The sequence below is a fragment of the Neocloeon triangulifer genome, unplaced genomic scaffold (genome assembly GCF_031216515.1).
Source record: "Neocloeon triangulifer isolate White Clay Creek 2 clone unplaced genomic scaffold, ASM3121651v1 ptg000014l, whole genome shotgun sequence".
NCBI classification, from domain to species: Eukaryota; Metazoa; Arthropoda; class Insecta; order Ephemeroptera; family Baetidae; genus Neocloeon; species Neocloeon triangulifer.
In genome coordinates, this window is record NW_026775556.1 from 27,177,081 (window position 1) to 27,198,210 (window position 21,130).

General features: G+C 36.7%; 3 protein-coding genes and 1 long non-coding RNA gene across 5 annotated transcripts; 2 read left to right on the top strand and 2 right to left on the bottom strand.

The window, feature by feature from the left end:
* Positions 1-440: 440 nt before the first annotated feature.
* On the bottom strand, positions 441-4,865 carry LOC132200663 (uncharacterized). Its single transcript, XR_009442180.1, has 6 exons — positions 4,755-4,865; positions 3,074-3,275; positions 2,644-2,728; positions 2,232-2,342; positions 1,626-1,782; positions 441-1,323 (listed from the first exon to the last, which is right to left on the bottom strand). It is a non-coding gene; the product is annotated as an uncharacterized LOC132200663 (long non-coding RNA).
* A 3,639-nt stretch (positions 4,866-8,504) lies between these two features.
* On the top strand, positions 8,505-13,255 carry LOC132199430 (AP-3 complex subunit beta-2). Of its 2 annotated transcripts, none has more exons than XM_059624128.1 (17): positions 8,505-8,769; positions 8,825-8,900; positions 8,962-9,293; positions 9,351-9,600; positions 9,651-9,806; positions 9,857-10,009; positions 10,292-10,559; positions 10,613-10,833; positions 10,886-11,150; positions 11,201-11,413; positions 11,464-11,600; positions 11,659-11,908; positions 11,966-12,069; positions 12,137-12,325; positions 12,376-12,604; positions 12,664-12,802; positions 12,858-13,255. In XM_059624128.1, exons 1-17 carry the CDS (start codon positions 8,642-8,644, stop codon positions 13,006-13,008), a joined length of 3,261 nt encoding a protein of 1,086 aa, XP_059480111.1. In that variant the 5' UTR covers positions 8,505-8,641; the 3' UTR covers positions 13,009-13,255. The 2 variants fall into 2 exon arrangements, with proteins under 2 accessions (XP_059480111.1, XP_059480112.1); XM_059624129.1 differs by having other exon boundaries at positions 11,984-12,069.
* Positions 13,256-13,412: 157 nt separating this feature from the next.
* Positions 13,413-16,391, top strand: LOC132199940 (ufm1-specific protease 2). Its single transcript, XM_059625056.1, has 8 exons — positions 13,413-13,522; positions 13,808-14,095; positions 14,146-14,538; positions 14,598-14,700; positions 14,760-15,017; positions 15,072-15,215; positions 15,429-15,809; positions 16,031-16,391. The coding sequence occupies exons 1-8, from the start codon at positions 13,475-13,477 to the stop codon at positions 16,240-16,242; spliced, it is 1,827 nt and encodes a 608-aa protein (XP_059481039.1). The 5' UTR covers positions 13,413-13,474; the 3' UTR covers positions 16,243-16,391.
* Positions 16,392-17,361: 970 nt separating this feature from the next.
* Positions 17,362-20,155, bottom strand: LOC132199824 (O-acyltransferase like protein-like). The gene is made up of 12 exons (XM_059624860.1): positions 19,906-20,155; positions 19,594-19,835; positions 19,315-19,523; positions 19,182-19,255; positions 18,904-19,124; positions 18,682-18,839; positions 18,453-18,621; positions 18,200-18,393; positions 18,009-18,144; positions 17,766-17,955; positions 17,558-17,700; positions 17,362-17,495 (listed from the first exon to the last, which is right to left on the bottom strand). Exons 1-12 carry the CDS (start codon positions 20,087-20,089, stop codon positions 17,382-17,384), a joined length of 2,034 nt encoding a protein of 677 aa, XP_059480843.1. The 5' UTR covers positions 20,090-20,155; the 3' UTR covers positions 17,362-17,381.
* Positions 20,156-21,130: the final 975 nt, after the last annotated feature.

The following is a 21,130-nucleotide window of genomic DNA, read 5'->3' on the forward strand; positions in this document are numbered from 1 at the left end:
ATTTAATATGTCGTGTACAAAGCATTTTAACAATCAATACTATCATTTTTTTCATGCGCCGTAGCTGCTCAATACTTCTAATTTTTAATCCTTGCATTCATATTCTACAATACAAAAGTAATGGTCAGAAAATTTGATGATCGAATTTAAAAAAATTTGTATTTAGTTTGCTGCGCATTCAGAATCATTCATTAGCTTGTAAACAGAAACTTTCTGCATTATGCGGTCCTAATAAATCATCTTGCATCACTCGAATTTTGGAAAAGTTACAAGAGAACAATCAATACATTTGACTTGGCCAGTTTAAATGAGATTTGTTTAGATTGTTTTTTTGGTAAACAAAAAATAACCACTTGCACTTCACTCACTGTTCATGCAAAAGCCATCCTTAAAGTTCAATAAGAAACATGCATTTAGTTTTAATAAGTTATTTGGCCATTTTTGAATAAATTAAGAAAGTATTAGAGTGGAGTGGTTTGACATCCCTTCAAACTTAAGCAGACATCCGCGGTACTGAGACTCACTTCCGGCTATTGTTCGGGGGCAGGGGCTCCCGGTTGCGCAACGTGGAAGGTGTTCGAGGAGGCAAGCCCGGCGTGACCAAAAATACTGGACTACACAAGGGTGCCAACAACGAACCCAACCTCTTTCACGCCCATTGCCACACTCATGACAACTCAATCTCATGAGTGCACCACGTCAGCATCAGTGTCATCTGAATTCTCCGCACCTCCCATGCGTTCAGACACAGGACTTTAGTCGCAACCAAGCCCTGGACACCAAATCGTGTTCCCGCATGGCGAATGCAGAAGCTCAATGGGTGGTTGTGATGCCTCGGCATTATTCACACACAAGCCATTCAGACGACGCATTGCCAGCGGTGGCGGGCAACGTCCCCTGTTAGGGGCGGCCTTCAGCTGTTGTCCGCTCCGTTGGACCGGTATCTGTTGCGGGGGTGCAACCACTCCATTACAAAAAGATAATTGGCATAAGTGCAGTTGCTTAATTTATACATTTTTTTTAGTAACAATGACAAAATTCACCCAGATAACGATTCATTAAACTTTAAATTTAAACAGGATAATAAAAATGAAAACATTGGGCTCTCAGGCAAAACTGGAGGATGTTGCGCCTATCTGTGGCAAATGCACAAATCAACCTAGTCACATTACTGTCTTGATCGTCGCATGCAGAATAGATTTTAACCTACTTGACGTCATAGGAGCTCTTGTATTCTGCAGGTTTCAAAACTTGACCACAAGCCTGGCACTGGCGGTGTCTGCCAAGTCCTCAAACACTGTTGACGAGTGGCGTCTCTTCCACCTGATTGAATTTAATAATTCTAATTAAAATTTAAAATTCCATAAAAAGCCAAGCATGTTGTTCTCGTATATAATATAATAACCTTGAATGTAATAAGGCTTGCATTTATTTTAATGAGAACAATATCTGAATTTGTTTAATGATTCAATGATATTTTCTAATTAAATTAGAATTTAATTAATTCATGAAAATTGTATCCTTGGAATTAGTTTGATTTGTTTCAAGAGTTAAGACGTGCGACTAATCTTTGGCCAGAGCGCTTCTATGAAATAAAAATGCAAAAAAAATCCTATTGCACTGACCTGCTCACTGCTCTGCAACAACCTTGGGAAGATTTCGACTGGCCGACTGGCATTGGTTTGCCTGGTGACCGACGGTGGTAGGCCATCACAACCTCGAACTTAAGGATTTCATTTTTCCATTTCTGCCGCTCAATGTTGTCATTGGACTGGTTGAGGCCTAAAGAATTGAGAATTTATTAAAATAAATTTGATCCAAGAGTGTAAAAATTTGGGCGAGTTCCCTTTCTTTTACTTTAAAATGAATAATGGAACTAGAAACTTCTATGCAAAGTATTTAATCAGCTTGAAACCCTTTTTAAAATAAGTAAAATATTTTATTTCAATTAGAGTAAAGCTGGTTGAAGATTTATTATTGATTGATTGGCTATATGCCAATTCAACATGCAAGACAAAAATAACAAAACAAATAATAAAAAAAAAAAATGATTTCATTGATCCTGTGAAAATTAAAAGGACAAGGATTATATAAATGAAAACATTGGGCTCTCAGGCAAAACTGGTAAAAGTGGTGGGGGATGTTGCGCCTATCTGTGGCAAATGCACAACTCAACCTAGTCACTTTACTTGTCTTGATCGTCGCATGCATGAGAATAGATTTAAACCTACTTGAGGTCAAAGGAGCTCTGTGTACTGCAGGTTTCAAAACTTGACCAAAAGACTGGCGCTGCGGTGTCTGCCAAGTCCTCAAACACTGTTGACGAGTGGCATCTCTTCGACCTGATTGAATTTAATAATTCTAATTAAAATTCCAATTATAAAAAGCCGAGCATGCTGCTCTCGTATATAATATTATAATCTGGAATGTAATAAGGCTTGCATTTATTTTAATGAGAACAATATCTGAATTTGTTTTATGATTCAATGAGATTTTCTAATTAAATTAGAATTTAATTCATGAAAATTGTATGCTTTGAATTAGTTTGATTTAGGATTGATTAGGATAGATTTGTTTCAAGAGTTAAGGTGTGCAAGAGCGCTTCTAAAATAAAAATGCAAAAAAAACTCCTATTGCACTGACCTGGCTCTCACTGCTCTGCAACAACCTTGGGGAGAATTCGACTGGCCGACTGGCATTGGTTCGCCTGATGACCGACGTTGGATTTCTAAATTAAAAATAAAACTTTGAGCGTTGAATTAAGTTCATGGTTATTCATATTAAATTTTTCATTACACTTTATTAATAATCTTGTGGATTCTTCATTTAATAAAAATGCTCAATAATATTATTTCTTAAAAAAATCTTGGAAATTTTTAATCACTGAAGTAGGTTGCATAATTATGAGAGATACTCAATTTTATAAGCCCCAGATAGTATATTTACTGGTTGCAATTTTCAACTCTAAATTGCTTTATTTGTGCCAAATTGGATATGTATATTGCAGACATAAAATAGTTCGAAAAACTAATATTATTAAACTGATAATTGAAATATAAAATAGAAATCTCACCGAATTTTGTTTCAAAGACGTCCATCTGGCTGTCGGTCACGGCTTTTCCAGAGTTTTTGGGAACAGCTGAGGGTGAAGATGGCAAGCGTCCTCGCACGCTGTTGTCCAAAGAGGCATCGCGGTCCGAGGGTCAGACCATTGGTGCTGAAGCCAAAACCGCCCTTCCAAGTTGACACGCTCAGGCAGGATCTGTGGAAATAAACTAAAGAACTTCCAAAATTATTCTCACTTTAAAGAAAAATCTATAATAATAAAAATGTGTTACCCAAACACTTAAACAATTTCACATGCACGTCTTTCAAACTACTATGAACTATTCTCACTAGCACTTGGTCACTTTTCAAATACACAAGACTATTTTAACAATTTATATTAACATTCATTTTACCTACTTTATCTAACAAGAAATTATATTTCAGTCGATTTGTAGAACACTCTTAGCGAATTGATTTGGTCACATTTAATATGTCGTGTACAAAGCATTTTAACAATCAATACTATCATTTTTTTCATGCGCCGTAGCTGCTCAATACTTCTAATTTTTAATCCTTGCATTCATATTCTACAATACAAAAGTAATGGTCAGAAAATTTGATGATCGAATTTAAAAAAATTTGTATTTAGTTTGCTGCGCATTCAGAATCATTCATTAGCTTGTAAACAGAAACTTTCTGCATTATGCGGTCCTAATAAATCATCTTGCATCACTCGAATTTCGGAAAAGTTACAAGAGAACAATCAATACATTTGACTTGGCCAGTTTAAATGAGATTTGTTTAGATTGTTTTTTTGGTAAACAAAAAATAACCACTTGCACTTCACTCACTGTTCATGCAAAAGCCATCCTTAAAGTTCAAAGAAACATGCATTTAGTTTTAATAAGTTATTTGGCCATTTTTGAATAAATTAAGAAAGTATTAGAGTGGAGTGGTTTGACATCCCTTCAAACTTAAGCAGACATCCGCGGTACTGAGACTCACTTCCGGCTATTGTTCGGGGGCAGGGGCTCCCGGTTGCGCAACGTGGAAGGTGTTCGAGGAGGCAAGCCCGGCGTGACCAAACATACTGGACTACACAAGGGTGCCAACAACGAACCCAACCTCTTTCACGCCCATTGCCACACTCATGACAACTCAATCTCATGAGTGCACCACGTCAGCATCAGTGTCATCTGAATTCTCCGCACCTCCCATGCGTTCAGACACAGGACTTTAGTCGCAACCAAGCCCTGGACACCAAATCGTGTTCCCGCATGGCGAATGCAGAAGCTCAATGGGTGGTTGTGATGCCTCGGCATTATTCACACACAAGCCATTCAGACGACGCATTGCCAGCGGTGGCGGGCAACGTCCCCTGTTAGGGGCGGCCTTCAGCTGTTGTCCGCTCCGTTGGACCGGTATCTGTTGCGGGGGTGCAACCACTCCATTACAAAAAGATAATTGGCATAAGTGCAGTTGCTTAATTTATACATTTTTTTTAGTAACAATGACAAAATTCACCCAGATAACTATTCATTAAACTTTAAATTTAAACAGTGTATAATAAAAATGAAAACATTGGGCTCTCAGGCAAAACTGGTAAAAGTGGGTGGAGGATGTTGCGCTTATCTGTGGCAAATGCACAAATCAACCTAGTCACATTACTGTCTTGATCGTCGCATGCAGAATTTATTTAAACCTACTTGAGGTCATAGGAGCTCTTGTGTTCTGCAGGTTTCAAAACTTGACCAAGAGCCTGGCACTAGCGGTGTCTGCCAAGTCCTCAAACACTGTTGACAAGTGGCGTCTCTTCCACCTGATTGAATTTAATAATTCTAATTAAAATTTAAAATTCGAATTATAAAAAGCCGAGCATGCTGTTCTCGTATATAATATAATAATCTTGCATGTAATAAGGCATGCATTTATTTTAATATACAATTTAGAATTTGTTTTATGATTAAATGAGATTTTTTTTAATTAAAATAGAATTGATCATGAAAATCGTATCTTCAAATTTGAATAAGGTTTGATTTGATTCAAGATTGAAGGTGTGAGACTAATCTTTGGCCAGAGCGCTTCTAAAATAAAAACGCAAAAAAACTCCGAGTGCACTGACCTGGCTCACTGCAACAACCTTGGGGAGATTTCGACTGGCCGACTGGCATTGGTTCGCTTGATGACCGAACGGTGGTAGGACATCAAAACCTCGAAAGGATCACATTTTTCCATTTCTGCCGCTCTCTATGTTGTTATTGGATTGGTTTTGAGGCCTAAAGAATTGAGAATTTATTAAAAAAAATTCGTTCCAGAGTGTAAAAATTTGGGCGAGTTCCCTTTCTTATACTTTAAAATAAATAATGGAACTAGAAACTTCTATGCAAGTATTTAATCCGCTTGGAACCCTTTTTAAAATTGGAGGAAACTGGTTGAAGATTTATTATAATTATATTGATCGGCTATGCCAATTCAACATGCAAGAGAAAAATAACAAAACAAATAATGTGACAAAGAAATGATTTCATTGAAGCTGTGAAAATTAAAAGGATTATTCTCACCAAAAAAAGTATTGTCGATGACCCTGGTTGATGCCCATGGCGCCATGGCGTCGCCGAAGTTGTTGGACAAAGCCGTCGGCGAGAGTTTTCGGAAGAAAAGCATTGTGTGTTCCAGCAAGGCTGAACACGTGGCCGCTGCCCACTTGTTGTGTTGTAGGAGTGACCTGTTTAAAATTTTCAAAAATTAATAATATATTTTAAAGATGATTACTAAAAATGCGTCTTTTTTTGTAATGTTCATAATTATAATGTACTTTTTTATTTTTAAATCAAAATTAACAACGAGACGAGAGGGCAGGTATTTGAAATTTTGATAATTTAAATTTAACGTCCAAAATCAGCATTGAAAGTGTGAAATTTTTGGAATAGCCGCACTCCGTCAACGTAAAACTGGATGTGATTTCACGAGCAAAGTTCAGGAATGGTGAAACAAAAAGTCGGTGAATCGAAAAGCAATTTTTCAACTGAAAAACGCACGCGATTTATGAGACGGGGCGCCGTTGAAACAGTACCTTAGGGTCAGGGTAGGGTCAGGCCTCAATTTCCATGCGGTGGACAGGTCTGACGAACCCTGAGAGAGCCGCTTTCGTGGAGAAAATGCCAGCATCAAGCGGATCACACAAGCGACATCGCCGCCATGTCTGCGACTGCGGCCGGAAGCGCGAGCACCGAGAAAGGGGCGAGAGGAGATTACAGGTGAAGTAAAGGTGAGATGCTAATATTAATATTTCTCCACGCTTATTTAATTATTTCGCCGATATTAAACGCGCTTAAACTAAATATTTTATCTTTCGGAAAAGCAAAGAGTCTTTATTCCTCATTTGAGCTAGGTTCAGTGGGGTCTCGCGTCTTGTACGAAGATTTACAAAATTATTACTGCTTGTCAAGAACAAAGCGCGCCGTGCACATGGAAAAATATGTGCAATTCGATTAATTATGGCCTCAATGGGACCTACCTGGGGTGAAGTCATGAGCGCGGACTCGTCAGCGTGGTCTCCGCGGTGAGAAGATCCATTTTTCATCGTGATTCGGCGAATGCGGTTTGATTTCTGTCAGTTTCGCCCGATTTTTCTTCCAAGCGAGAAAGTTCTGTTTCTGGAACTAGAAATCTGGTCGGAAGACAAAGACACGCCGGCGCTTGTTCTTGCCGGCGAGCGAGAAGGGAAAGAGGGAGGGTCGGAGGCGCTCGGCCGGTCGCCCACACACTCTCTCGCTTTTGCATTCCTCTGCCTTTGTGTGCTCAACACATGTCCTTGGAAAGGAAAAATGACAAGAAAAGATGAAATTATTCAGGAATCGCCACCATTGTGTTGTGAAATAGGGCCCATGAATGCGATTGTCTCAACGCACTAACCACTCACAGCTATTAAAATTTTATATTTAAAAGTCAATGTAATTTTTAGTAAATTTCAAAATTAAAAATAACACTTCGAGCTTTGAATTTAATTCTAGGTTATTCATATTAAATTTTTCTTTACACTTTATTAAGCTTGTGCATGGATTCTTCATTTAATAAATTTTGAGGATAAAAAATTTCCCCATAAACTGCTTTTTACTTTTTATATTTTGGTTGGAGACTCTCTCATTAAATTATACATAATTTTATCTTAAAATTTCAAAGGAAATCATTGAAAATCATGTGACATTATATACCACGTGATACGCGCGGCGACTTGTTCCACGCGAGTAAAAATTTAGGGGGCACGCATCCAGATTCAATTCAATTTGTTTTATTCTCTACGTAACAAGTCAAAATAAAAAAAAATGAAATAGGCAAGTCATAAAATATAAATACTTATAAATATTTATAATAATCATTATATTATTTGCCGTTTCCTTTATTTTTTTTCTTTCTATAATTTTTTCAAGAGATTTTTCTCCCGTAATTTCATTTGATTTATGCTGTTTTGTTTTTAAATTCTTGCTCGAAAATGATCAAAAAATTGCGTTTTATAAATTTGAAGTTAATTTTAATTACCGATGAAACTTTTATCGAAATTTTTCCTGAATCTTATAATATGATTTTGTATGTTCATTCAAAATTTATTTTCGTTTAATTTATTTATTATAGTAGCTTTTATCTAAGTAGAAATTTCAAACAATAAATATTGTTAGAAACTTCTAAAAGATGATTATCCCACATACAGTCAAGCGCAAATACCAATATAAATAAATTTTAATTTTACATAATATATTTTACTTTTACCAGCAATATGTATTTGAATTCATTTCGTATAATAATGAAACAGTTCCTAAATTTTCTAGGATATAATAAAAATTTCTAAGAAAAAAATATAATGTCGGATAATTATGCCAAAAAAATATAATAATTAACTAACACCTTTTTGTCCAGCAATTAATTTTTTATCCTTTTCTCAAATAATTTTTCAACAATTGTATGTAAACAATGTGATGTAACAATTTTAGTCAGATATAATAATAAAAAAAGTTACACAAAATTACATAATTATGATCATGATAAAATATAAAATTATTATTTTGAAAGGCGCAGCAGATGTAAATTAACTTTTAACATCTTTATTATTATAGTATTATACCATATACCATATTATTTTGTTGAATTTTACGGAATTTTTTTATTAAGTTCATTTTTAGCCATCTCTTTGCACTCGAAGTAACTAAAATCTGTGGACGTCACGTCAGCAAGAGGATAGTAAGGAATGGAGTTTCAATGAAACTCCCAAAAATAATATGGAAAGAGTCAAAATAAAACATAAAATTTATTACATTAAAACGAACTAGCGAGAAAAATATTATTTTGTAGATTTAATATGGCAACAATTTTAATTTTAAATAAAATATTTCATTAGTATCTATGTATTGTAAAAATCCTCTAAACACGCTCCTCTTATAAAAAAACACACAAAGGGGGTGTGCACAGTGCAGTGGTCACAAGTCTCTCAGACGTCACTGACGCTTTTTCGCAAATTAATCAGCACTGATTATCGTTCCTTTTTACCTAAAATTTATCACACATATTTGCAACGGAGGGTTTTGAAAAGCTCAGCAAAATGTACGCGCCAGGCGTGAACTCGTCGACCAACCTGTCGTACAACAACGATCGCCCTCCTTCGGCAGAGGCTGTCGAGATGGCCAGTGACCCTGCTTCGGGAGGCTTTTTCAACTCTGATTATAAAAAGTATAATTCGAAATCTACACTCGGCTTGATTTATCAAATGTTTATTTAATTTCAGACACGATGATCTGAAGCAAATGCTGGACAGCAACAAAGACAATCTCAAACTCGAAGCCATGAAAAGGATCATTGGGGTATAAAACCATTTTTTTTGTTATGGTTTCAAATTAAATTAATTAAATTACAAATGTTTAGATGGTCGCTAAGGGTCGTGAGGCGTCTGATCTTTTTCCGGCAGTTGTGAAAAATGTGGTGTCCAAAAACATCGAGGTCAAAAAGCTTGTTTACGTCTACCTCGTCAGATATGCCGAGGAGCAGCAAGACTTGGCCCTCCTTTCCATTTCAACATTCCAACGGGCTCTCAAAGATCCCAACCAACTGATCAGGGCCAGTGCTCTGAGGGTCCTTTCCTCAATCAGAGTGACCATGATCGTGCCCATAGTCATGCTGGCCATCAAAGACGCCGCGGCCGACATGTCTCCTTATGTTAGAAAAACTGCAGCTCATGCCATTCCAAAACTTTACAGGTTGAAATTAGTACAAATCTTAATTATTTGGAATTATATCAAATTTAAAATTCACAGTCTGGACCAGGATCAAAAGGAGGAACTCATTCAAGTCCTGGAAAAACTTCTGTCAGACAAAACGACGCTTGTTGTTGGTTCCGCAGTGATGGCCTTTGAGGAAGTTTGTCCTGACAGAATCGACCTCATCCACAAGAATTTCCGCAAACTGTGCAGTTTGCTTGTGGATGTCGACGAATGGGGCCAAGTTGTGATCATCAACATGCTCACTCGATATGCAAGGACCCAGTTTACAGATCCGAATGTTAATGTAAGTCTAACTTAATTATTTTTTTATATTTCTTAAATAAATACCTGTAGGAAATTGATGAGGAGGAAGAAAACAAGAGGCCATTTTATGAGGACGAGGATGATGGCGACGAATCTCAGCCAGAAAAGCGGGCGCCGAGCTTGGACCCTGATCATCGACTGCTGTTAAGAAGCGCCAAACCTCTGCTTCAGAGTCGAAATGCTGCTGTAATTTTTTGTAAAATTTGTATGAAGAGTCTTGAAGAAAATGATTTTAGGTTGTTTTAAGTGTGGCTCAGCTTTACCATCATACTGCGCCAAAATCGGAAGTGAATCAAGTGTCGAAAGCCATGATCAGGCTTTTAAGGTCTCACAGGGAAGTGCAGGACATTGTTCTGACCTCAATCGCTGCTATTGCTACTCGGAGAAAGGTATTAGATTGTCATAAAAGTTAAAAGTTAAAAAATTTAAAACTTTAATTATTTTTAATTTTTTATACAATTTCTTCAAAAGTGGTACAAATTTGTATCAAAAAAGTATAATCAAATGTTAAAGACAATTTACTTCAATGGGTTGGTTTTAAAGTCACCTCCTAATTACATAAAGTGAATTTTATTTCTATAGTTTTATTTTAAATTATAATTGAATTAAGTTTTTGGTCTATAATATTCAGCTTTATATTCAGTATTAAATGTAATTTTTTGCAATTCCAGAGCATGTTTGAGCCATTTCTGAAGAGTTTCTTTGTGCGCACAAGTGATGCTACACACATTAAGCTGCTCAAGCTTGAAATTTTGACAAGTCTGGCCAGCGATTCCAATGTGGGGATCATTCTCAGAGAGCTGCAGACTTATGTCGCTGCCCACGACCCTCCGTTCGTAGCTGCAGCGATTCAGGCCATCGGCAGGTGCGCCTCAAACATCAAGGAAGTCACCGACACTTGTTTGAACGGACTGGTGTCCCTGCTCTCAAATAAAGACCGTTCGTATTTGCCCACTTTTATTGCTTCTGTTACTCAGATTTTAATATAACAGAGGCCGTGGTTGCTGAGAGTGTGGTCGTGATAAAGAAATTGCTGCAGACTCAACCCAGCGCCCATCGCGAGATCATCATCCAGATGGCCAAACTTGTCGATAATGTGTCTGTACCACAAGCTAGAGCTTCCATTTTGTGGTTACTTGGAGAATATTCTGAAAGGGTTCCGAAAATAGCTCCGGACGTTTTGAGAAAAATGGCCAAATCTTTCACCAATGAGGTTCGTCGTAAGAAAATTGATAGAATTACAAAAATTTGAAATTTGTCTACAGGAGGACATTGTGAAGCTGCAAGTAATGACTTTGGCTGTTAAACTGTGCCTCACCAACCCAAAGCAGACAAAACTGCTTTGCCAGTATGTCCTGCAGCTGGCTAAGTATGACCAGAATTACGACTTGCGAGACCGAGCCAGGTTTCTGCGTCACATTGTTTTCCCTGGAGATGCTGGGGCAGGTGGAGCGACTCGTCTGAGCAAACAGGCCAAGAAAATTTTCCTGGCACCCAAGCCTGCGCCTGTTCCAGAATCTCAATTCAAAGGTGGGACGCTTATTTTTCGCCTAAAATTTTACTTTAATGAATAATTTTAGACCGGGAGCAGTTTCAACTAGGGTCGCTCTCTCACTACATCAACACCAAGACCAATGGCTACCAAGAATTGCCCTCCTTCCCCCTGGAGGCACCTGACCCTAAAGCCAGAGATGTTGAAACAGCACCTGAAATTGCGGAAGAAGCTCCGTTGTTCACTAAAAAAGTGTCCAGCAAGAACAAAGCATCATTTTACTCAGATTCCGAGTCCCCGGGTAATTTTTTATAAATTACCTAATTTCATTTAATAATCATATTTTTTCAGATGATGAATCTGAGGAGAATAGTTCTGATGAGGAAGATGACGACGAAGAAGAGGAGGAACAGTCGAACAGTGAAAAAGATGGAGAAGAAAGTGATACTGAAGACGAAGAGAGCAGCGAGCCTGAGGAGGCACCAAAGGTTGATTTTTACAAAACTTCTTCTAATGCTTAACTGACCGTTTTGATAAAATTTTTAGGTGAAGAAGATTGAAAGCTCAAAAGCCAAACCTAAAAAGGAGGTTGTACTGGACGAAAGCGATAACGATGAAGAATCTGAGGAGAGCTCGTCTTCAGAAAGTGGCTCGGAATCGGACACTGAAGATGATTCCAGTGAGCCTGAAAAAGCTCCTCGGAAAGCAGCAGCCAAACCAGTCAAACCCTCCACCACCTCTACTCCTGCCAAAAGCAAAAAGTCCAATCTGGACCTCCTTCTTGAATTGGATGATGGTAAAGATTTTAAATTGTATTTAGATTATTGCCATTGGAATCCCTTATTTATTTAAGTCCCTGCGTTCACTCCAGTAATGACCCCTTCACTTGGAGGATTTTTAACTCCGATGACCACTCCATCGACTGCAGTCAAGACCCAACTTTTCCCCGACATCCAAGTAAATATCAATTTAATTATTTTATCTGTGTGATTACTTTATAATATATGTAATTTTCTTTTTTCAGCCTGCTAGTGCAGTTATTTCCCCGAAGTCCACCTCGGAATTGCTGAACAAAATTAACTCTGGTGGTTTGGAGATCAAATATCGCTTCACCAGAGCGCCTCACCTTTACTCCCAGAGCATGACCTCTGTTGAATTGACATTCCACAATCACAGTCCGGAAGAATTGACAAATATCAGAATTGGAGATAGAGTATGTTGATTTACTTTTTGATTAAAACAAAATTAATTCATTTCTATTAGCCTACATCTGGCGACATTTCCATCCATGAGTTTGCAGCCATTTCGGCATTGCTGCCTGGATCTTCAATCATGGGCACCTTAGGAGTGGACTTTGCTGATTCCACACAACCTGTCAACTTTGAAATTCTGATCGATGGTGAAAAGTCGTGCCCAGTGGCCTTGAAGGCGCCCGTCGGTGAATTGATCAGAGCCGCGACGATGTCCGAAGAGCACTTCCTCAAGCAGCAAAGTATGCTATTTATTTCATCAATTTATTTCGTAAAAAATTTACTCTCCATTTCAATTTAGATAACTTAAGAGGAATGCACGAAAACAACGCAAAATTCAGCTTCCCCAAATCCTGCCAGGACCTGCGTGGTCTCAGCAATCGAATCTTGACCACAGCAAACCTTGGTCCTATCAGCAGCAGTGATTCCACAACGCTCAGGTACATTTTACAATTACCTCTTTGATCAAATGAATTTTTTATTATTTCCAAACAGATTTGCCGCACAGACGTTGTCCTCGAGGTCTATTGTCCTCGTGTCTCTGCAGTCGGGCGATAATCAAAATGTTAATCTAACCGTCAATTGTGAAAAAATGGTGATAGGGTCAATGCTAATCACACAACTCAAAGCTTGTCTGACAGATTAGTTGTTCTGTTATTGTCCTTTTCAATTATAAATTTTTCCATCAAAAATTTAAATTTCGGAAATTATTGTAACTCTGGGAAATTTGGGGTGGATTTGAAATCTCTAAATATCTTTTAGAGCCCCTGGCTCTCTTTTATTACCACACCGAAACTTATGTGGATATAAGATGTGCTTACTATTTTTGGCTTTGGCCAATTTGCTTCACTTTACGTTGGTTTCGTCAAACAATAAACAGAAATTATACTTAAATTGAATGAAAGTGGAGTCATTCTTTCCAACACAAATTTTTTGGTTGTTTGAAAAATTGGACGTAAATAAATGGCATTCTAAACAATTTTCATAGATTCACAGTAAAACATTCCATGCATTGTTCCCGCCAATTTTCAAATTTCGACTGCACGTCATCTGTGGAGCTGTCACAGCCGCCAGCCGGTCGCGAGGTCGCGACCAAACCAAAACGAAAAGCGATGGCACCCAAAACACGTCGTCTGCTTCTGTCAAATCTTATTTTGGAGGTAAAATTTGTTGGTAATTTCAATGAGAAGAAATTTAATTACGCTGGGATAAGACCAATTTTAAATTATTCTATTATTCCTGCGAGTCTTCATCTGCGACCCCTCTTAAATTTGATCGAATCGGACTAACATTAAGTTTGAAACCAATGTTTTGTACATAAACAAAAATACATAAATTATTAAATTTTATAAATTTATTACTTCCTCCAGCATTTATATTTTTTCAACGTGAATTTCCCATAAATTTTTGATTAACCGCAATGCTAAATCGCGTTTTATTTGCAGAAATTTAGCAAAACAGAACAAGGATTTGGACTGGCATATGGACTGATTCACGACGACCAGTACTTTGTTTTGGGCTTCATTCTCTCCGATGAATCGTCTAACGTGAAAAATCTTCTACAATCAGACGGAAACGACCTCTCTTTAACCTCCGACCTGCTCAAATGTTGGGCCGCAAATCAAACCACCCTTCCAGGTGGTGTCCACATTATTGGCAACGTTTCTATTCCTAACGAAGATGCTTTTTTGGTGGATGTTGTTGAAGCTGCAATCCCTGACATAATATCTGAGGTTTGTTTATTTATTCTGCTAAAAAAATTTAAATTGAAATTTATTTGCAGGAGGTTTACCACTGTCCAGAAACGCAGTCGCCGTTGTCTCTCGTCTACAAAGATGGAACCATTCGAGCGAGCATGGTCGACGACTTCATGCAGAAAGAAGAGCTTGAATACGAAATCGTTCCGGTCGAGGATATTTTAGAAAATTTCATGCTGGTTCACTTGAAGGGTCAGATTGTCATCAACGTCGAGAACAGCTCGGAATCAATTGTGGAGGAAATGCAAGAGCAAATTGCCCGATCGTTGACAGAGGTTTTCACCTTCAACTTTCAATCAAAGGTGTTTTTGAACGGCACCGAGGAAATTTGTGGAGCGGACGGAAGCAAGAAAGTTGACTTTTTACTTTTTCGAGATGAGAGTGGAAAGAAAAAGAAGGGACGGACAGGAGCAGAAATGGTAATATTTAATATACATAAAAATTTTACTAATAATTTACAATTTGGTTTCAATCACAGGAAGTGATCAGTGCTGAGCTTTTGTCAAAACCTGTCAAGACAAAGACCACTGCCGAAGGAAATGACCTCTCTAAATGCGCTCCGATTGTCCAACACAAGAAAGGTTCAAATTTTATTTAGAGAAAAGTTCATTTAAAATACAAAAAAATTATGTATTTGCAGGAGACATTGAATTTTTGAGGATTCCATTTGTGGTTGATGGCCTCTGCTACGTCCACAAGGATACTAAAATTGGAGATTTGTATCCGATCCTCCAGACTTGCGTCTCTCGGCAGCTTCTTTTGACAAACACTTGTCTCTTGAGCGAGTTGAGGAAAACCGACTCCGCCAGTACCCCTGTTTCCATGCATTTTCTTTCTCCTCAAAATGGACACTTTTTAACGTTGGTCTTGCCTAAGAAGCTTGATGACTCTGCCCAAGGTATGAGTATATAATAAATTACTATAAAATTAAATTGATTTTAAATTTTATCAGAGTCCAAGCGCCAAAATCTGCATGAAGCCTTCAGTCTGGATAAAGACCGTCCTGTATTCCGCAAAGGTTGTCAAGTTTTGATCAAAGATGATATGAAAGAAAATAGTTTGCTCATCAACCCTCACGTTGGATTGTCACCAGGAAGTAGGAATCAAATTAATTACATCTAAAATTCACTCCATTTTGAATAATTAAATTTAAAAAAAAATTAAATCAAATTATTCTGATTGAATTGCAAAGGAATCAATTTAATTCCTTTATTGTTCTTATTTTGCTACATGAGTTGTCATTTACATTACATGGGAAATAAAATGCTATTTAAATTCAGCTTACCAAATTAAATTTGTTTTGTTTCAGTTAAAGATGCTGAGGTGGCTGTTGTGTACGGTCGATATGCGTATCACCACTACATGCAGGACAACTTTGATGACAATGGTTGGGGTTGCGCCTACCGCTCTCTGCAAACTTTGGTCTCGTGGTTCCGCCTGCAAGGCTACACCGACAAGCCCGTTCCGAGCCACATAGCCATCCAGCAGTGCCTGGTCGACATCGGTGACAAACCGGCAAACTTCGTCGGTTCAAAACAGTGGATCGGATCGACTGAAGTCAGTTTCTGCATGGAGACCCTGTTGGGAGTTACATGTCGCATCATGTCCGTCAGCTCGAGTGAAGAAATGTGCAGCAGAGTCGATGAGCTGCTCAGGCACTTTAAGACCCAAGGAACGCCTATCATGATTGGTATGTATAATTTTCTTCATTTCATTACTTTGCAAATCAAATCATAAAATAATGTACTTTTATAAAAAAAAAATTAGTCATTAAGATTTTGTATTTTAGAAAATGAAGTATTTGTTCTAAATTTTTTAAATAAAATAAAATCCCAAACTTTGAATTCTAGTTAGCCATGTCATCCATTTTTTTTTTAAATTTATTTTTTAATTGTCTTTTGTCTTTTCAAGGCGGTGGAGTTTTGGCGCACACAATTCTCGGAGTGGCTTGGAACCCAGATTCAGACGACCTGCGCTTCCTTATCCTTGACCCTCACTACACCCAAGGCGAAGACCTGACTGTCATTCAGACAAAAGGATGGTGTGGCTGGAAGGGTCCGGATTTTTGGACGAAGACTGCTTTTTACAATTTGTGCATGCCTCAGAGACCTATTTGCCTGTAGAACAAGAGGAGCTGGCGTGTCAAATCTCAATTGGGTTTTATTCGAAATGTTTAATTTATATCATGTATGATTTATATGATTATTTGTTGTGGTAAAAACTGAATAAAACTTTTATACACATGCAAAATAAAATTCTTAGCATTTTTCAATTCCGATTGTTTTTTTCATTTTTCATCTAAAATATTTCATCACAAAATGTCAAAAAGGTTTGTTTGATTTAAAATTATCTCTATCTAATGATTGTACAAAAAAGTTGTAATAATTTTTGTCCTCATTCCTCATGAACATGAAGTAATTAGCAATAATACCCCTCCTTTTATTTCCTCCTTGTGTAGGGAGAGCAAAATCTTAAAAAGAGGCACCATAGATAAGGGAGGGGGTAGAGAAATAGTAACGCAGCTGATTGATGTCAACGAGTGCATAAATTCAGTTGTTCACACAATGCAGATCAACAAAGATGTGTTTTAAATGTTTGTGATTTACGTTTTGTACATAAACGCACCATTACGGGACTAATAACGACCTGCACTTAGCAATTATAGAAGCATATCAAGCATGTTCTCTGCGTTTTCCAAGCTCCACGGTTGTGGCATCCGGATTTGGTGACAAATTGATGAGAACAAATTGTGCTCAACTTGTGATCGATCAAGAACGCGATCGTGTTAGCAAAAGGTAGGTGCAGCTTTCACGTTTAATTTAATCATTAATTGCGTACAATTATAATTTTGTCGCTATTTACGACATTAAATATTGGGGGATATTCAATAGAGACCCCCCTGAGATAAATTTCTCAGCCTAAATTGGGAAAATCAGATTTTTCTCTAGGTGAAATTTAAATTACTTTGAAAAATTGGAATGATATGGAGAACAATTGAATGAAATATATTAATCATAATTATTTTCCATCCTTAAAATATATAACGCATTAAAATTTTCCAGTATATGTAACGAAAAAACATTAATATTGAAAACATAATGTTAAACATACAATGCAATTATAATTAATGAATATTTTTCAAAGCATCATTTTATTGTCATGAGCATCAAGAATATCTCTCGTAATTTTTAATTAAAACATGTGCAATTGTAGTAATTTAAATATATTTTTTTTTCTTATAATATATTACATAAATCTTACATTATTTTTTAACGAACCAAGAACCGACCCACGACCTCGATGGCGCCTCCACCAGTAAAAAGAACACGATCGCCAAAAGAACTGAGAACGTGAAATTCCCGGCAAAAACGTGGGTCTGCGAAAAAAATTAATTTTAAAAATTAATTAAAAAGAGCTCAACACACTAGATTGATTTACATTTTGGATGAAGTCAAAATAACGTTGGTGCCTCAAAGTTCCTTCCATGTAACTCAGCACAATGTAATGCGTCAGAAATATGCTGAAGGAAAGTTTGCTGATGAAAGCAAACGGCTTCCACGCAAGAAACTTGTTCAAATTTTCTGTAAAAAAAAAATTAATAATTTTAGTAGAGATTTTAAAATCCAGAACTTAAAAAATGAATTACCTGAACGACCACTTTCGCATGCGTAAATGATCCACGCAAGATAAATCGTGAAAAGAGCCTTATGCAGTCCAGCGAAAATCATCGTCTCCACCAAATCGTATTTGAAACTTGGATTTACAAATTTAAAAGCTGTATATAAAGAAGCAAGCAGGGCTGCAAGTGACAAAATCCATCCTGCATACTCTGCTTTCTGAAAATCATTTCACTTTGCAAAGAGAATTAAATTACTATCGAATTTTTCACCTTTGGCATTTTTTCGGAATCTCCGCTTTTCAGTTTCCACAAAACGAATCCAAGGGCGATGCCGACCATGTACGGCGTTATTCGGTTCGGAGTGAAATAATGGAGCCATTTCAAGTAATCGATTATTTGCTCATCACTGAAAAAAATCACTTCTTGACGTTTATCAGAATTAAATTTTTGTTAATTTTTACGTATAAGAAGCTGCATACAATGGCGCTGCTCCCGTCAAATAAACTATGGCTGCGGGAATCAACATTGACAAGAAGAATACAAACGCGAAAATTTGTTTCCCGATGGTTGGCCACCGCCAAAGCAGGTGAATTATGAGAGGAGCAACAAGATAAAGTTGCATGTCCGCTCCCAAGTACCAAGTTTGAACGATGCACTGCCAACATTTTAAATAGAATTAATTTTCTAAATTTATTTAATAAAAAAAGTGAGTACCAAATCTTCAGAGTTGACGATGTTATTGACGTAAAGCGCATTCCAAAACCAATTCCTTTGGCAAGCCTCCTTATGTATTACGACGCTTTTGTACCAAGTTGGCCCACTTCCGATTTTTTCAAACACGGTGGCGTAAAATGCGATTGTTGCTAAGAGAGGAAGAGTGAATCTGCGGAAGTAATTAATAAAAGTGTTTATTATTTAAGTAAATTAATATAGAGTCAAAAACCTGAAGTATCTTTGGAGAAAGTCATTGAAGAAATTGAACTTTTTTTCACTGTGTTCTTTCAACATGTTGTAGGTTCGAAGGGCGCCGCCGAGCAAAAGGAAAGAGTCGACGCTCCAGCCAGAGAGATAAATTGGCAAGTACACTATTTGATCTGCCCACTGCGGTGTTGTTAAATTGCTTAGCTGAACCATTAAACATCACATAAAATTATTAATTACTTACGTCCAATATGGTCTTGTTGTTCATGAATGGAAGGACCATATTGGAAAGGCCACAGTGGCAAATTACGACCAAGCAAATGCTGAAAGCGCGAATGCCGTCCATACTTCGCATCGAATTTTTGGAAACGTCTCTGGTCAGCTTATTCCAATTTTTCGAAATCACGAAAGGGAGAATTCCTTTTTCCAGAAATGAATTCAGCAGGGATTTGTCATTAGTAATTTCTGCGAATAAATTTCTTACAATTTATTAATTGTTAAATAAAAATTTAAATATTTCACTTGTTTGTGCAATGATTTGTTGCTCAAAAATTGAAGCAACTGCGGCAATCGTAATAAGGCAGACGAAAACAATCCTGAAATATAAGCAAACACAATGAAATTCTCATTTAAAATGTCCGTGAAATATATTTACAAGAAAACTTTCTGTCCAGTGCTCCAAGGCTCATTTGTTTCAGTGTAACAATTTTCCTCAAATACTTCCGAGTAAATTTTGAGCCCTACTGAATTTCCAATCTCTTTTAAAGAAACATTGACCATATTTTCCACGTCCTTTGGCTGGCATGACGCGGGGACGCAAAATGCTGACTGGAAAAGTGCTAAAGACGGAAGAATATCTGGCAACTAAACAAGAAAAAAAAATATGTATAAAATACATGAAAAGAATTAAGCGCGACACTATATATTTTTTTACCAGCACGTTATTTTGAGTTCTATTGTGAGTGATTTCGGTGTGGCGTCTTCCGTACGAAACATAGTCAATGATTTCGTTTTTGATTGGAACATTTGGCTCTGATGCATCAACGTGGATGTGAGCCAAGCAATACTTTCCTCTTATGGAGTTTTTTTTAGTATCGATGCATTCGTCAAAATTACCAAAGTCTTTAATATTGCCGGATAAAATTCCCGACTGAATTTTAGAGCTTGAATCCACAACTTAAAAAAATTAAAACAATTTTTATTAAATCATTTTTTTAATATATTAAAAATTTAAATCGAAACTTACTTTTTAAGGCCCATAGCTCAAGATTTGCAATCCCTTTGAGCAAAACTTCACTTTCTGATCGACAAGCGGCATTTTCGGTCAGCAAATCCGGTCGGATGTAATGGGACAGATATTCACTTTGAGTGTTTTTCAGTCCAATTAGGAAAAAGAGCGCAACTATGAGAAGTGCGTGTACGCGCCTCATTCTCTCAAACCGCAGAGATCAACGACTGGCCACCGTCTGGGAGATGCAAAAATTTCGTCAATGCGAGGTGTGTTTGTTAATGTTGTGTGCGGATCGTACGTTAAACAGGTTCAAGGTGAGCCGCCTGCTGGACCCCATTGTAGTTATGGCTCGTTATAAAATTATCATATTTAAATAAAACCAATACACTTGACAAATATTTACCTTTAACCTTTTATATAAAATTTAGCCTTTTGCTCTCATTAAACTCATTTTAAAACTTATTTATTGCATTTGATTGCCAAAGTATAAAATACTAAAATATTAATAATTTAAAATTTTATTTTAAACGTGAATTTAGATTTAGTAAGATTAAACTGTTTATATCAATTTTTTTATTTTGTATTTTATCTACTTTTTATGTTACAATTTACAATAATATATGGCTAAAAAATTCCATATATATAATTGTAAACATATATTTAACTTGGCCTAAATTATAATTAAATCAGGCGTGCAGTACAGTAGGAAAACGAGAAATCACAATCTCTTGAGCACTCTAATTTTCACATTGCAATTGCAATCTTTGATTTTTAGATAAAAATTGGAAAAAAAGTAAAGAAACCTAATATAAAAATAATTTGCATAATATTGAATTCATTAATATTTCAAAAGTAAATGACATCTAAAATATTAAATAATGGTTAAACAATTAAAATAAAGAAAAATGAGTATAATTAGAATAGCTGATTTTTCTATTCTTCTCCTTGAAAATAAATCCACCTAAATTAATTCAATGTCTATGTCAAAAAGCTCTAGCGAATTCAAAGGCAAGGTCAAGCAGCATTAGAAAAGGTCGATTGGTATTTTTTGTCTATATTCAAGCGTTGGAAAGATTATCCATCCAGTCTTAAATAATGCTCATTTCCTGACAGGATTCAAGGCTAGGAAAAAATTAATGCTCCTCAAAACACTGGTTGAACTTTTTAGTATTTGAAAAAGTATCTCTATATAGAATTTGGCAGGTATAGATATGAAACACAAAATGTAATCCGCTGCCTG